The 12,603-nt window shown below is 47.6% G+C and overlaps 1 protein-coding gene across 1 annotated transcript in view; it reads left to right on the top strand.

Annotated features, from left to right (window-relative positions):
- ETS1 (ETS proto-oncogene 1, transcription factor) overlaps window positions 1–12,603 on the top strand; it is a gene marked incomplete at both ends in the record, with an annotated part of 72,972 nt that overhangs the window by 48,519 nt on the left and 11,850 nt on the right. Inside the window, 4 exon segments of the mRNA XM_084274995.1 lie at window positions 5,128–5,247; window positions 5,887–6,087; window positions 9,444–9,521; window positions 10,402–10,650. Coding sequence (XP_084131121.1) covers window positions 5,128–5,247; window positions 5,887–6,087; window positions 9,444–9,521; window positions 10,402–10,650 — 648 coding nt within the window.

The following is a 12,603-nucleotide window of genomic DNA, read 5'->3' as shown; positions in this document are numbered from 1 at the left end:
ACCCTGCCAGCTGGGGGATATTGGGAAAACTGCTGTGTTTCAGCTTCCCCCAGCCCTAACTCTGCCCTAGTTTTAGTCCTTGGGAAGGCTGAGATAGAAGGGGTTTGGTGCAGCGGGGGCAGGGGGATGAGTTTGGGCAGCATTGGGTTTGGTGTGGGCTGGAGCTGGGGCTTGGTGGTCACGGGCTTACTGTGGGCACGTGGGAAGAGGGTGGGAGAGCAAACAGAGGCAGAGCCTCTGAGAAACTCTTCCTGCTCCATCACAGGCATCGATCCAGTGGTTGGGGAATGTCCTGGACCGTGGACACCTCAAGGTGGGGCAGCAAGAGGGGGCTTAGAGGAGGATCTCCACTGCCTTGGGGCTGAAGGACAGGTCTTTCGAAGGACACGGGCACAAATCTGTGCAGCCCTCAGATGCACAGACCAAGAGAGATGATTTTTCTGGACTCTCTGCAAATAATCTGGGTTGAAACCAACATGCACCTTCTCCCAAACTTATCCCTGTGCCTTTCAAGCCACCAAAGGGCCCAAAATCCTCATGGCATAAGCATGCTGTGGGGGTTACTTTCTGGTCTGGGAAGGGCAGGATGAGGAGGCTGAGCAGGGAGCAGGCTTTTACCTGAGACAACAAAGCGCTGGGTTCCTGACCTTGGTGTCCATCCATCAGAGTGAGGGCAGGAGGAGGCCGCCGGGTCAGCTGGCTCCACTCTGACCCTCCGTACATCCATTTACATGCAGGCTACTGGGTAAAATAGCAGGGACCAGACAAGGACACACTGGGGCTTTTGATGGGAAAAAAAGTGAGTGGCCGAGGGGAGCTTTAAAGATGCATTGACCCCGAGTGGAAATGCGGGTGAAAAATGACTTTGCTCCCATCCTCCTGCTCAGAGCATCTTCCCCCCCCGCTCCACACCCCCCTTTACTGCCATTCCCTTTGCTGATGGGATCAGATGCTAATGCTTTGGCGTGCAGCGGAGCCGCCCGCGTTTTAAGGTCAAAATCCCTAAAGTTTGTAAATCGTAGGCCTTTATAAAGATCAGATGCATAGAAACAGTTTATACATGAGGAGCCTGGTGAGAGCAGAGGGGGAATCTGGCTGGGAGATGAACTCGGTGATCTTGGCCTCTTTGGCTGTTTGCAGGCTGGTTTCTTCCCAGGCTCTGTTGGCGCAGCACCTAATCCAAGTGGGGGGGGAGTGGGTTTTGGGCAGATCCCCCTTAGTGTAAAATTCATATAGGGTTGTTATTACCCTTGTCTTTCTGAAGTCCTGTCCCCAGAGATGTCAGGGAGCTGGAGGAAAATTAGAGGTCTGGTTTTGAGAAGCCTCTGGGGTCTCAAACAGAGCCCCCAGATCCCTCCTTGCTTTGGAAAGCTGCAACCAGATGAATAGATATCCTTTTCCACCATCCCACCGTGCAAGGTAACTTAACTTCTCTCTGCTCTCCAGATCACAGACTCACAGAATCCCATAAGGTTAGGAGCTGGAAGGGACCTTGAAAGCTCATCTACTCCAAGCCCCCTGCCAGAGCAGGATCACTCAGACTAAATCACACAGGAACTCATCCAGGTGGAGTTTGAATGTCTCCAGAGGAGACTCCCCAACATACCTGGGCAGCCTGTCCCAGCACTCCATCACTCTCACAGTGAAAATGTTCCTCCTCACATTCACATGGAACCTCCTCTGTTCCAGTTTGCACCTTGTCCTGTCGCTGCCATCCTGACAAGAGCCTGGCTCTGTTCTCCTGACTCTCACCCTTCACATATTGATAAACATTAATAAGGTCACCCCTCAGTCTCCTTTTCTCCAGGCTAAAGAGGCCCAGCTCCCTCAGCCTCTCCTCAAAAGGTGTTCCACCACCAGATGCTGCTGATATAACTTTCCAGAGCTCCCTGTCATTGCAGTGGCAGCAGGAGGAGGAGGAGGACATGGCATCTAGGCAGCGAACTGCACGTGGCAGCCGTGCTGATGAAGGTTTAATGGGAATCATCAAACCTATAGACCAAACTGAGTCTGGGGTGCTAACTCCGTGGCCCCTGCAGTGGCACTTAGTCTTGGGATTAAAACCCTGGTGTTTTCAAACTGAGTTTAGGTGTTAACAGCTGGGTTTACTGCTGCCTTACACTCCTTCCCCTACATTTCTTCCGAGCCCGTGGTGTGTGTGCACACGCATGCGTGTGTGTACTTGGTGGACAGCAGGAGGTACACAAAAGGAGACGTTTTATTTGTTCAAGGTTTGATTAGAATCTTGGAAAGAGGTTTCAGATGGCAGTGAAAGCTGAAACCAGGAGGGAGCTAAGCCCTTGGTTGCTTTTGTTACTGAGGTTCAGCTCGGCTCTGACCTTTAGGCATCCCAAACTTGAAGGCGCTGGAAGGACATCACCAGCGCTTGATTCTCCGCTCCTCCCTGGGATGAAACTCTCCTGCACCCAGCATCAGGCAGAGCTGAGTAAAAACCCCTCGCCTTCCCCAAACGCTCAGAGACTAACAAAGAAAATGATATTTAAGTGAATTCAGCATCACAAAACCAGCAGAGGCAGAATTTAGGTGAGAAACTGCCTCGGTGTCCCACCAGCTCTTCGAGATCACACGGCTACGGCTCGTCCGCAAACACGTATGCAGGGCTTCACAAACACAGTTAGTGTTACACATGTGAGCTTTTCTACAGATGTGGGACACTGCTGACTAAAATAAAGCTTCTGCAAGCATTTAGCAGGCTTGGGGTTTTTTTTTGGGGGGGGCTGTTTTGCCTTCTGAAGAAACTTTAGCTAGTAGCTCTGGTCTAAGAGGAAAAAAACCAACAACCCCAAAAAAGTAGATGATGTTTCAATCCTAAATCTGCTGAGCTCGAGGTATTTTGAAGGAGAAGCCTTGAAATGCATGGGGGGGTGTGTGTTTTTTTGGTTTATTTTGGTGTTTGACTAGCAACCCTCCTCTGACACTTGGCTTTTTATTTTTGAAGGTTGCACATAGCCTGCTTGCTTCTCCGCTGGCCTCTCACTGGGAACTGCTTTTAAGTCTTCCCTGTTTTGATGGGTTGTTTGTGTGGACCTCAGCGTTCACCTTACTAAACTGAAACCTTCCCCCCCCCCACCCGCACCACCCCTCCCTGCTACTGAAAAATTGATTCGCTGGGTATGTGCAAACCCAACCCTGTGAATCCTGCAGGAGAAAACAAGGAGCAAGGGAGGGGGGATGGATCATGCATCGCAGAGGTAAAATGACAATTTTACACATCCATCACCTTGCCCTGCTCTGCTCTTGGTAGCTTGTGCAAGGAGATCATTTCTGCACAAGTTTTCACGAGTGATTCAGTGTGAAAATTGGGGTTAGGAAACGTTTTCTTAGCCTGGCTCTGACTCATCTTCCCATAGCACCCGGGGAGCAGTGAACTGCCGTTTAACCAGCCGGCGGAGGGGAGTGGATTCCTGGGTGGTCCCTGTAACCACAGAGCACGGAAAGGAAAGCATTAAAATGTAACATGAGGATGAAGGGAAAGGGGCACTGAACCACTTTCTCCCAGTGTTATCTCAAAGCAGCAGATGGAGAACAGAGATAGTGAGGGTGGCTGCTCGTTTTTCCATGCCCTCTCCAGCCAAATCCAGTAAATAATGAAGTGTAATTTGCCAAATAGCCTTTGATTGTGTTATTTGCTTTCGAAGGTCCCACTATTTCCACCGTGGCAGGGAGTCTTTGAGTTACACAGTGAGGTTAGGGAGAGGAATCTCATCCCAGGAGGCTCAGTGTTGGGAATTTTACGTCTTACCTGAGCAAAGAGTCGTGCGAAATCACTGCTTGAGTGCCTTGGGATGCACTTGATGCTGCTTGAAGCAAGCACTTGCTGGTGTTTTGCAGGTATAATGGCTTATTAAATCAGAGTTTAAGTTCATTTAGAGCAATGCTAAGCTGAGGTGTTCCCAGAACACAGAGAATTCTTTGACTTTTGATGCCTACACCCAGACGTTTGGGAAAACACCATCAGAGCTCACATATGTCATTTTTCCATGGAGAACAGTTTTCATTGAACAATTTCCAATAGGCTCCAGCACTAAGCCAGCCTCAGGTGGAAAGTTTTACCTAGGAGATCGATACAGTTCCAGCTGATTGAGATGGTGGGTGCAGGAGGCTTTCCTTCTCCCTGGAAGACACTTTTTTAAGCCTCTTTTTTTTAAAATTTTTTTCAGGAACGCTTAAAATACATGAAAAAGAGCCAAACCTTTATGCAGATTGAGGAGGATTTGGTTATTTATTTATTTTTTTAAACAGTTGCTTTGTTTATGAAATTCTTCGGCTACAAACGTCTCCCTCCTTCCAAATAAATTGGAAAAAAAAAAACAAAGAAAGAAATGAAGAAAGAAAGGAAGAGCTTTGCTTCTCATCAGGACTTACTCCAAAGCCCAGCTCTTGGCTTGGCCTTGTGCTCTCCCATGGGGGTGGCTGAGCTTTGTTCGGTGACTCACCCCTGAATCGAGTTGCTCCCTGCTATGGGCTGTGCATGATGTAACTCTGTGCTAATGTGGGATTTTCCAGCTCTTTGTTTTCCCTCACTCCTTGAATGGGTTTTCTGCTGGTTCTTGATCCTGCCTCAGCCTGCTGTCAGCCTACTGCTTCCAGGAATGCCCGTCATTCCTTAAAATCAGTTTTTCCCCTCTTGCTTTTCTTTGCACCGGGATGCTCAGAGGTGGAGTGATAATTCAGAGATACTCCCTCTTTTCTTGGTCAACCTGATGTAGGAGTCTTTACCTTCATTGGTGTATGGAGTTGCTCAGCTATCTCCCAGGCTTCAGACACCATCTGGGGTGATGAATCCAGCAGGTTGATGTCTGGAAAGGTCTTTGATATCACCGTCAAGTTTCCAGTAGTTTATTCATAGTTGGTTTGTAGGGAGACCATGTTCATCATGTAACCTAGCTTTCCAGACATAACTTGTCTGTGCCCTCCTATGCTTACTTATTTTTCTTGTATTTAAGAGGTCTGCTTGTGGACTTGCAGGGGATGGATTTACAGGTCTGGGTGTCAAAATTTCAGAAGGAAAAGAATGAAGTGGATTGCTCTGTTCAGTGTTACAGGGACTTCTGTTGCCTTGCCCAATCCCATGCCCTCATGGCCATTTTTCTTTCCTTCTTTCAGATATGGAATGTGCAGATGTGCCTTTATTAACTCCCAGCAGCAAAGAAATGATGTCTCAGGCATTGAAAGCCACATTCAGTGGCTTCACAAAAGAGCAACAGCGGCTGGGAATTCCCAAAGGTAAGACATGGTTTCCTGGTAAGCAATCATGGTAGCCACAGAGATTGTGTCCTCCTGCCAGGCTGCCCTTCTCCACATCTGCCACCTCTTTTCTTGATTCTCTTCATCTAGCAGTATCACCTTGTTTCTTGACAGTTTTGGCTGGAAAAATCTGTCTGTATAGGCAAAACCTTTCAGTGTTTGGAAACTCTGCCTGTCTCTTCTGCTGACTTCTGCTGTGTGACTGCTGTTGTCACTTTGGGGACCTGCTTCTTTGGAGGCAGCTCCAGGGCTTCTGTTTGCAAAGAAGATATTGGTATCTCTACCATACAGAGAAGCAGAGGGGTCTTTTTACAGGAGACTGATAACAGAGAGAAACCAAGCGAAATGGAGACATGGGTGGGAAAAGGGGGCAGAGAACTGGTGGGATTGTTGAAATCCCAAACAAATCCAAAGTTCATACCCTGTGTGAAATAGGGCTCATCCAAATTGTAGTTACGGTGTCCCCCCCCGCCACATTGTACCCTTATGCCAATGACTGTCTGTGGGATGAGGCTCTGCAAGTGCTTCTCTTCTGGGACACTGTCTGTGCCCTGTTTTCCTGGGGGAGTGTCTTGTGGTTGCACATTAATGGATTTCTTCTACACCTGCTTGTTGTAGACCCCCAGCAGTGGACAGAGACGCACGTGCGGGACTGGGTGATGTGGGCAGTGAACGAGTTTACCCTGAAGGGAGTGGATTTCCAGAAGTTTTGCATGAATGGAGCTGCCCTCTGTGCCCTGGGCAAGGAGTGTTTCCTGGAGCTAGCGCCTGACTTTGTGGGAGATATCCTCTGGGAGCATCTGGAGATGTTGCAGAAAGGTGAGTCCGGGAGTCTCCAGGGTGCGTGGCTCACACCATCCTGCCTAGCCTGATTTTGGGCCTTTCCAGAGACCTTGGCTCCCTGCCTGGCTGTGCAATGAGCACATTGGGCTTTCATCCCAATAAAAGCAGCTTTCAAAGCTCAGCTTTCCAGTCGGATTTCAAGTGGGCATCCCAACCGGTACTGGGCAACACAAATCCAGGCACCTCTTCAAAGAGGAAGGGTGTTTGCACCAGCTGCTTGGCAGGAATCCACAGTGGCCACGGAGGCTCTGCCTGCCTGGAAATGACGGTGGGTTTTTCCAAAGCATTCTTCCTCAGCACATTCAGCTCCCGTTGTGAATTTTACTACTTCCTCTGCTAGAACCGGGTACAACAATACCACCAAAATCCCACCCTAATTTCCCAGTTGTGATTGGAACCTGCCTTTCTTTGTTCCACCTCCCGAAAGATGTAACAGGATTTTTGGTAAGAGTGGTTATATCCCTCACAGGAGAAGTTGTTTCCCGCATGACAGCATCTAAGGCCATTAATTTTCATTGATTGAGGCCATGGATAGTGATTTTGGGTGTTTTCATAGTGGCTGGATGCCCAAGCAACACTGAACCTGGCTTGGTTTCTAAAGAGAGGGTGAAGAGCCACAAGCAGGAGCTAGGCTCCATCTCCAGCTCATTTTTTTTGTGCAGAGCTGTTTGCTTTCCTGGAACATCTCTTGCACTGTAATACCAACCTTGCGTGCTGTACGGATGGTAGGAAGGGGAGGGGGAACAGGCTTATGCCTTCCAGGAAATCATTGACAAATGAATGTTAATTGCTGATTACTAATTTTAATGCTACCTGTGGTTTGCAGAAGGTAAACACGTCTCTTCCCAGGCTTTGTGTACAACAGGCTGTTTTTCTGCTCTCTGCCTCTCTGTCTGTTCTGTTCTTCTTGGGTTTTTTGCATAATTTTTATCGAGTGCTCGTATCAACAGCAAGCAGTTTAACCAAACAAAGCAAAACCTTGTGGTTGGTCTTAATTTTTCCTTGCCATAAGCCAGCCTTTTTACCACAGCTCTGCTTTCCCACAACCCTTCTCCATTTATTTGGGCTGTAAGTTGCTGGAGAGGTTTGCGATGTGCTCCAGGTACTGAGGCATCAGGACTTGGGTTTGCAGCTCCTTCCCTGAGCAATAGAGATGAACTCGATGCTGTAGTTTCATGTTAAAGTAGAGATAGTGTTTCCTCAGGACATTGACATACACCAGTATTCACATGCTGCAGTCACGAGGATGCAAAAGGTCTGAGGCAGAGAGGAGCTTTTGCAAAGAAGCTGGAAATCTTTGTGCCTCTTGCTGCTTTCCTTCCAAAAGGATGAAAAAGAAGAAGGCTGAATTTCTGTCTCAACACTGTTGGTGTAGCCCTGGGAGCCAAGAAATCTCTGTTCTGTGTTTGGTTTTACTGTGTCTCTTCTTGCATAAGCTGTCCGAGCCTTTGCCTCTATGGTGGGTTCTTAACACATTTCCCAGGAGGGCAGTAGCTGCAAAGTATTTGGAGAGTAACTAAGAAGAGTTTCCAAGAAATAACCAGCCTCACCCCAAGGACTAATTTCTATTCTCTGCAAGTCATGGGATTCATCTTGTTGGTAGTTACATCTCCAAGCCCTTGACGAGACCTGGGTTCTGTTGTGCTGGTGCCGTGCAAACCTAACGTGGGAAATTGTCCACCGCCACATCCCTCCCCACACAAGAGGAGGTCGTCCTCCACTTCTCAGCTGGGCATGTGAAGTATGAAGAGATCAAGGCTTTCCCAGGCTCACCCATAGAGTCGAGGCCCGACTTGCCAGTCCCTGTCTCTTCCACCTTCCCCAGCCACCCACCATCATCTCTTTTGGGGGTGTTGATGGTGGGAGTGGTGGTTAACCACAAAACAATTGGCTTTACCTATAGCGGTGTGACCGCCGGCATGGGGTCATGCTGGGACAGGCTGCGACCTTGCCGTCCCTTCAGCGAACACGCGTCCCTTGTGAGTGCTTTCTGAGAGTGACTCACGTACCACAGGCTGCTGGAGGGTTTAAAAACGGCAGCAGATGGGTGACTTTTCCCTGCATGGATTTGGGTATTTTCAGGCATATTTTTTCCCAATTTCTTCTCAAAATAACCTCTTGGGTTACCAGCAGTCAGCAGTGCCCTCCACTTGACTGTAAGCATAGCTGAAGGTTGCTCTCTTTCTCTGTGGTCACCCACCCTCCCCCTTGGCAGACACCGTGGGGAGAGGAAAAGAGCGTTTCTCATTAGGTCTGTTTGTACAAACCCTCTTTTTGTTAGAGAATATTTTCCACCCTGCAATCCCCTGGGAGAGAGGGCCAAAATTAGCCTCCTTGCAAGCGGCCGCGTGTGTTATCTTCTCTTAGCTTCTCTTTAGCCTCAGCAGAACTAAACCTAACCTGGAGTTGTCTGTGTGTGGGTTTTATACTTTATTTTATTTTGCTTACCCTCTGCAAAGAAAATAAAATCTCCCATGCTGGTATCTCTGCCCACATGCTGTGCTGGAATAAGGTGTTAATGGAAAAACTGGTCAGGGTAGGAGCGGTGTGGCTTTTACATGGGAAAGCAAACTCCGCGCCAAGCCCGAGTGCTCGGAAAAAGCTGATGGAAAGTGGAGGATCTCAGCTTTGAGGTGATCCATGCTCTTGCTCAGTGAATTATGCCCATAGTACGGCCAAAATTTTGTGTGTGCTGCCCTTATGTCCACTGTGGAGTTTGTATGAGGAGTTGGGTGACAGACGGCGTGACGCTTTTGCGAGCTGCATCCTCCGCCTGCATCAGGTGTTGAGGTGAAAGGGGCTACGTAGGCTGAGCATTAAGTTGGGCTTGGAGCTGGGTTTGGTGTGCACTACCCACTCGGCTGCACACACCTACTGCTTGGCTAAAAATAGGATGGTTTTTTTTTCAGGCAAACAACTGCCCTTGTACGGTGGGTTGTTATTTTTTCATGAGCTCATACATGTAAGTGTGGTAAAGCAACCCTCAAGAGAATGAAAGATGGCAAAAAATTAAGGCAAACAAGGAAATTGTGCAACTCGTCTTTCAGAACCACCTGGAGCCTCTGATTGAGAAAGTTGTTACTGTTCTATTTTGCTTTATTTTGTTTAAATTTGGGCATGCCAGCAGCAAGAATTCCTGAAGGAACTCTTGCATCGAGCACTTGTTTCAGTGGGATTTCAGCTCCGAGCTCGTTTCTGTTCCATGGACCGTCCCAGTTTTAACCCAGGGGAGGAGCATTTTAGGAAGTTCAGACCTCTCTGTGTTACAGCAAGTCTTGCAAAGCCCGATACGCCTGGGGACATATGACATTTCCTTCCTTTTCTCTTTGCAGAAGAGGTAAAACCGTACCCAGCAAACGGAGTGAATACAACATATCCAGAATCCCGCTATACTTCAGACTACTTCATTAGTAAGTCTCAATTATCGGTATTCTCAGAGGTTTGTGTGTGTCACATGATGACTTCACCATGTAGTTGCTGCTCTGTCATGGCAGAGCATGCCAAATATGGAATTTTGCCTTTCCTGGTGTTTTGGGGTTATTTAGAAACCCTCTGTATTTTTGGTGACTTCCTTGAGATGCCGTAATCTGGCTTTGCAAGTGCTGTTTGTTTGAAGCTGTAGCTCAGCAGACACAAAAAGTGACCTCAACACTCCAGAGCATTGGGAATTTAAAAATCCCAACAAACTTATCAAAAAATGGGAAGGAATGAGGGAAGAAAGCTTAATTCTGGATTGCTAGGTAGGAACCTAACAAGGAAAAGGATGAGGCATCTATGTGGAGTCCTGCACTTCCCATTGTTTTGGAGGTGTTCTTTGTGGGCATTTGAAATCTCCAATGTCCTTTCTGGACCAGCAAAAAACAATATATTAAAAAAAAAAATCAACTCACTTGAACTGGGATTCCAGGCTCTGGCCAGTGAGGAGAGGATGACTGTGGAAGTGATTCATCCATTACAATCATCAGTGAAACGTCTTTGCCCAATGTTTCCTTTGCTGACACTATGCTCTTCATGATTTCCCAGCTTTTCCCCACTACCAGCTTGCTTGAGAGGAGTTTGGAGGTTGAGGGTGTCTTACATGTTTTTAAATCGCTGCAATTACAAGCCCCCACCACTCCATAGCTTTTAGAAAGCTTCCTTAAAAATTACTGCCTGCTTGTGCTGGGTATTTTATATCCAGGCAGCCTCTTCTTGCACTGTGACCCCCACACTTCACTGTGCAGTGGGAGACTGGAAGGGGGGAGAGCGATTTTCTAGGTTGCTTTGTGACGCTCCCGTTCTTGCCGGCAGGTTACGGCATCGAGCATGCGCAGTGCGTGCCTCCCTCCGAGTTCTCCGAGCCCAGCTTCATCACAGAGTCCTACCAGACCCTCCATCCCATCAGCTCGGAAGAGCTCCTGTCCCTCAAGTATGAGAGTGACTATCCCTCGGTCATCCTGCGTGACCCAGTGCAGACGGACTCCCTGCAGACAGACTACTTCACGATCAAACAAGAAGTAGTAACGCCAGACAACATGTGCATGGGACGTGCCAATCGAGGTAAAGTCGGGTGTCTCCCAGGGTTTCCTTGGGGTTCTTGCTGTGTACCTATACATGAGGGTTGCCTTCGCCTCTGTGAGAGGGGATATCCCGTCTGACAGTGCTTTGGGGGGACCAAGGCCATCAGGGCAGTGTGTGATGCCAGTAACAAAGCCATATATCTTATGAGGTTGAACTCCCGGATGGATTCGCTGGTGGCTTTGAGCCCTCCCTGCTTTTCCATCTGGGGAAATCATGAAGAAGGCCTTTCTTTTCTCTATTCTGCTGCCTGTTTTTTACAACATCTGCAAAAATGTAACGTTTCTGGCTCTGGACTTTGATGTCAGACTTGAGGGAAGTGGAAATAGGCTTAAAGGTTATTAGGGAGGACAGACTGCTGTGTGGTTGTATAAATCTTATTTTGCTAGGACAGCAGGCAAAACCCAACAAATCCTTCACAAGTCCTCATTGGGAATTACTGTCCAAGGCTCAGAAGGGTTTCACACTTGATGATACAAAGTCTTTATCCACTATCTCCCCTGATTTTGATGGCCATTTGCTTGAGCTGATAATCTGTTCTGAACAGCCCAAGCCCTGTGCTTTGTTAGGGAGATGCAGATGTCATGGGTAGAGTCAGCGACAAAGCCGAAGGACCATCTTGTGCTACAACCCTACATCTCCAAAAAGTTATAAGTACATCATTCCTGTTTGAGATGATGGCTTTTAAACGCCTAAACACTTCTGAGGATCTGAGCCCAAATGCCTTTTCAATTAATATTATTAAATCCTGAACACATGGGGCCCAGATGCCCGACTGACTACTTTGTAATTACATGACTTAATGCAAGGCTGAGGATCTGGCTCACGGTATCTATTCAGAGCAAAAGTTTAATCCATATTGCTCAAAGTCACTTACAAAGGGGGTATCATTATCTCCTGATTCCAGGTAGGGAACCTGACCTACCTGCGATCGCGCCCTGAATAGAATCCAGGTGTCCCTGTACCTAAAATTCATTATAGCAACGTGTTGCTGGGAGCCAGGTTTGATGTTGAACATTTAAACCCATTCATCCAGCTAGGAGAGCTGAAGATGTGCTGGCTCCCTGTGAGAGCCAGAGCCCTTTTGTGGGTCTGCATTGCATATGCATCGCTCATTTTAAGTTCCTCACTCACTTTTTTCCAAGCTGGGAGAACTAATGGCAGGCAAGTTATTATTTGTATTACTGCCTCTGCTTCTACTGCTGGCTGAACGTTAATATGAGAGAGGTGACTTGGATGGTAACGTGAACCAAAAGGGGCAACAGTGCTATGATTTTAGGCAAGCTCCTCTTTTTGGGGTTGCTTTTCAGGATATCTTTCATGAGTGTCTTTCCCTTTTCTTGACCCCTTCTTTAACATCAGTGATTTCATCATCATTCTCATTGAAATGCAATGATTCAGGCATTCTTTTGCAATTCTACCTTGAGCCTGTACTCACTGGAAAGCCTAAAAAAGGCTCCAGGGAGGCAGGGGGGAAAGAAAGAGCCCTTAACTCAGTGTTGGGGACCAAGGGCCCCTGGTTTTACCAAACACTTTGAACACACTGATTGCAACTGAAAAAACTACAACAGGCTACAGCCAGCCTTACACCACTGCTACACTCCAGCCACATGGAAGAGCCTTTGGGTGGCATAATTCCTCCCAGAGGGGTAGTATAAAGAAGTCTTAATATAAAACAGAGTCCAGGTAATTTATATTTATGGATGGTTTTACCTTCCACTGTGTTAAAAGGTTAGTCTGTCTCAAAGTCTGGCTGAAGCTTTCCCAGACAGTCACCTTTTGCCTTTCTTCCTGTGGGCTTTAGGGGTTAATTTTATGATCCCATGGGAGTGTTTTCACTTTGCCTTATCAGTTGGGACGTCTGGGTTGGAAAGCAGTAGCTGCCAAATTCTCTCCTGAGTAGGTGCAAGGTGTGATTTTATTTTTTTCTTTGCC

The sequence above is a fragment of the Gallinula chloropus genome, assembly GCF_964237585.1.
Source record: "Gallinula chloropus genome assembly, chromosome: 24".
In the NCBI taxonomy this organism is placed as follows: Eukaryota; Metazoa; Chordata; class Aves; order Gruiformes; family Rallidae; genus Gallinula; species Gallinula chloropus.
Note: the sequence above shows the minus strand (reverse complement) of the source record. Positions and strands in the feature narration are given on the sequence as shown.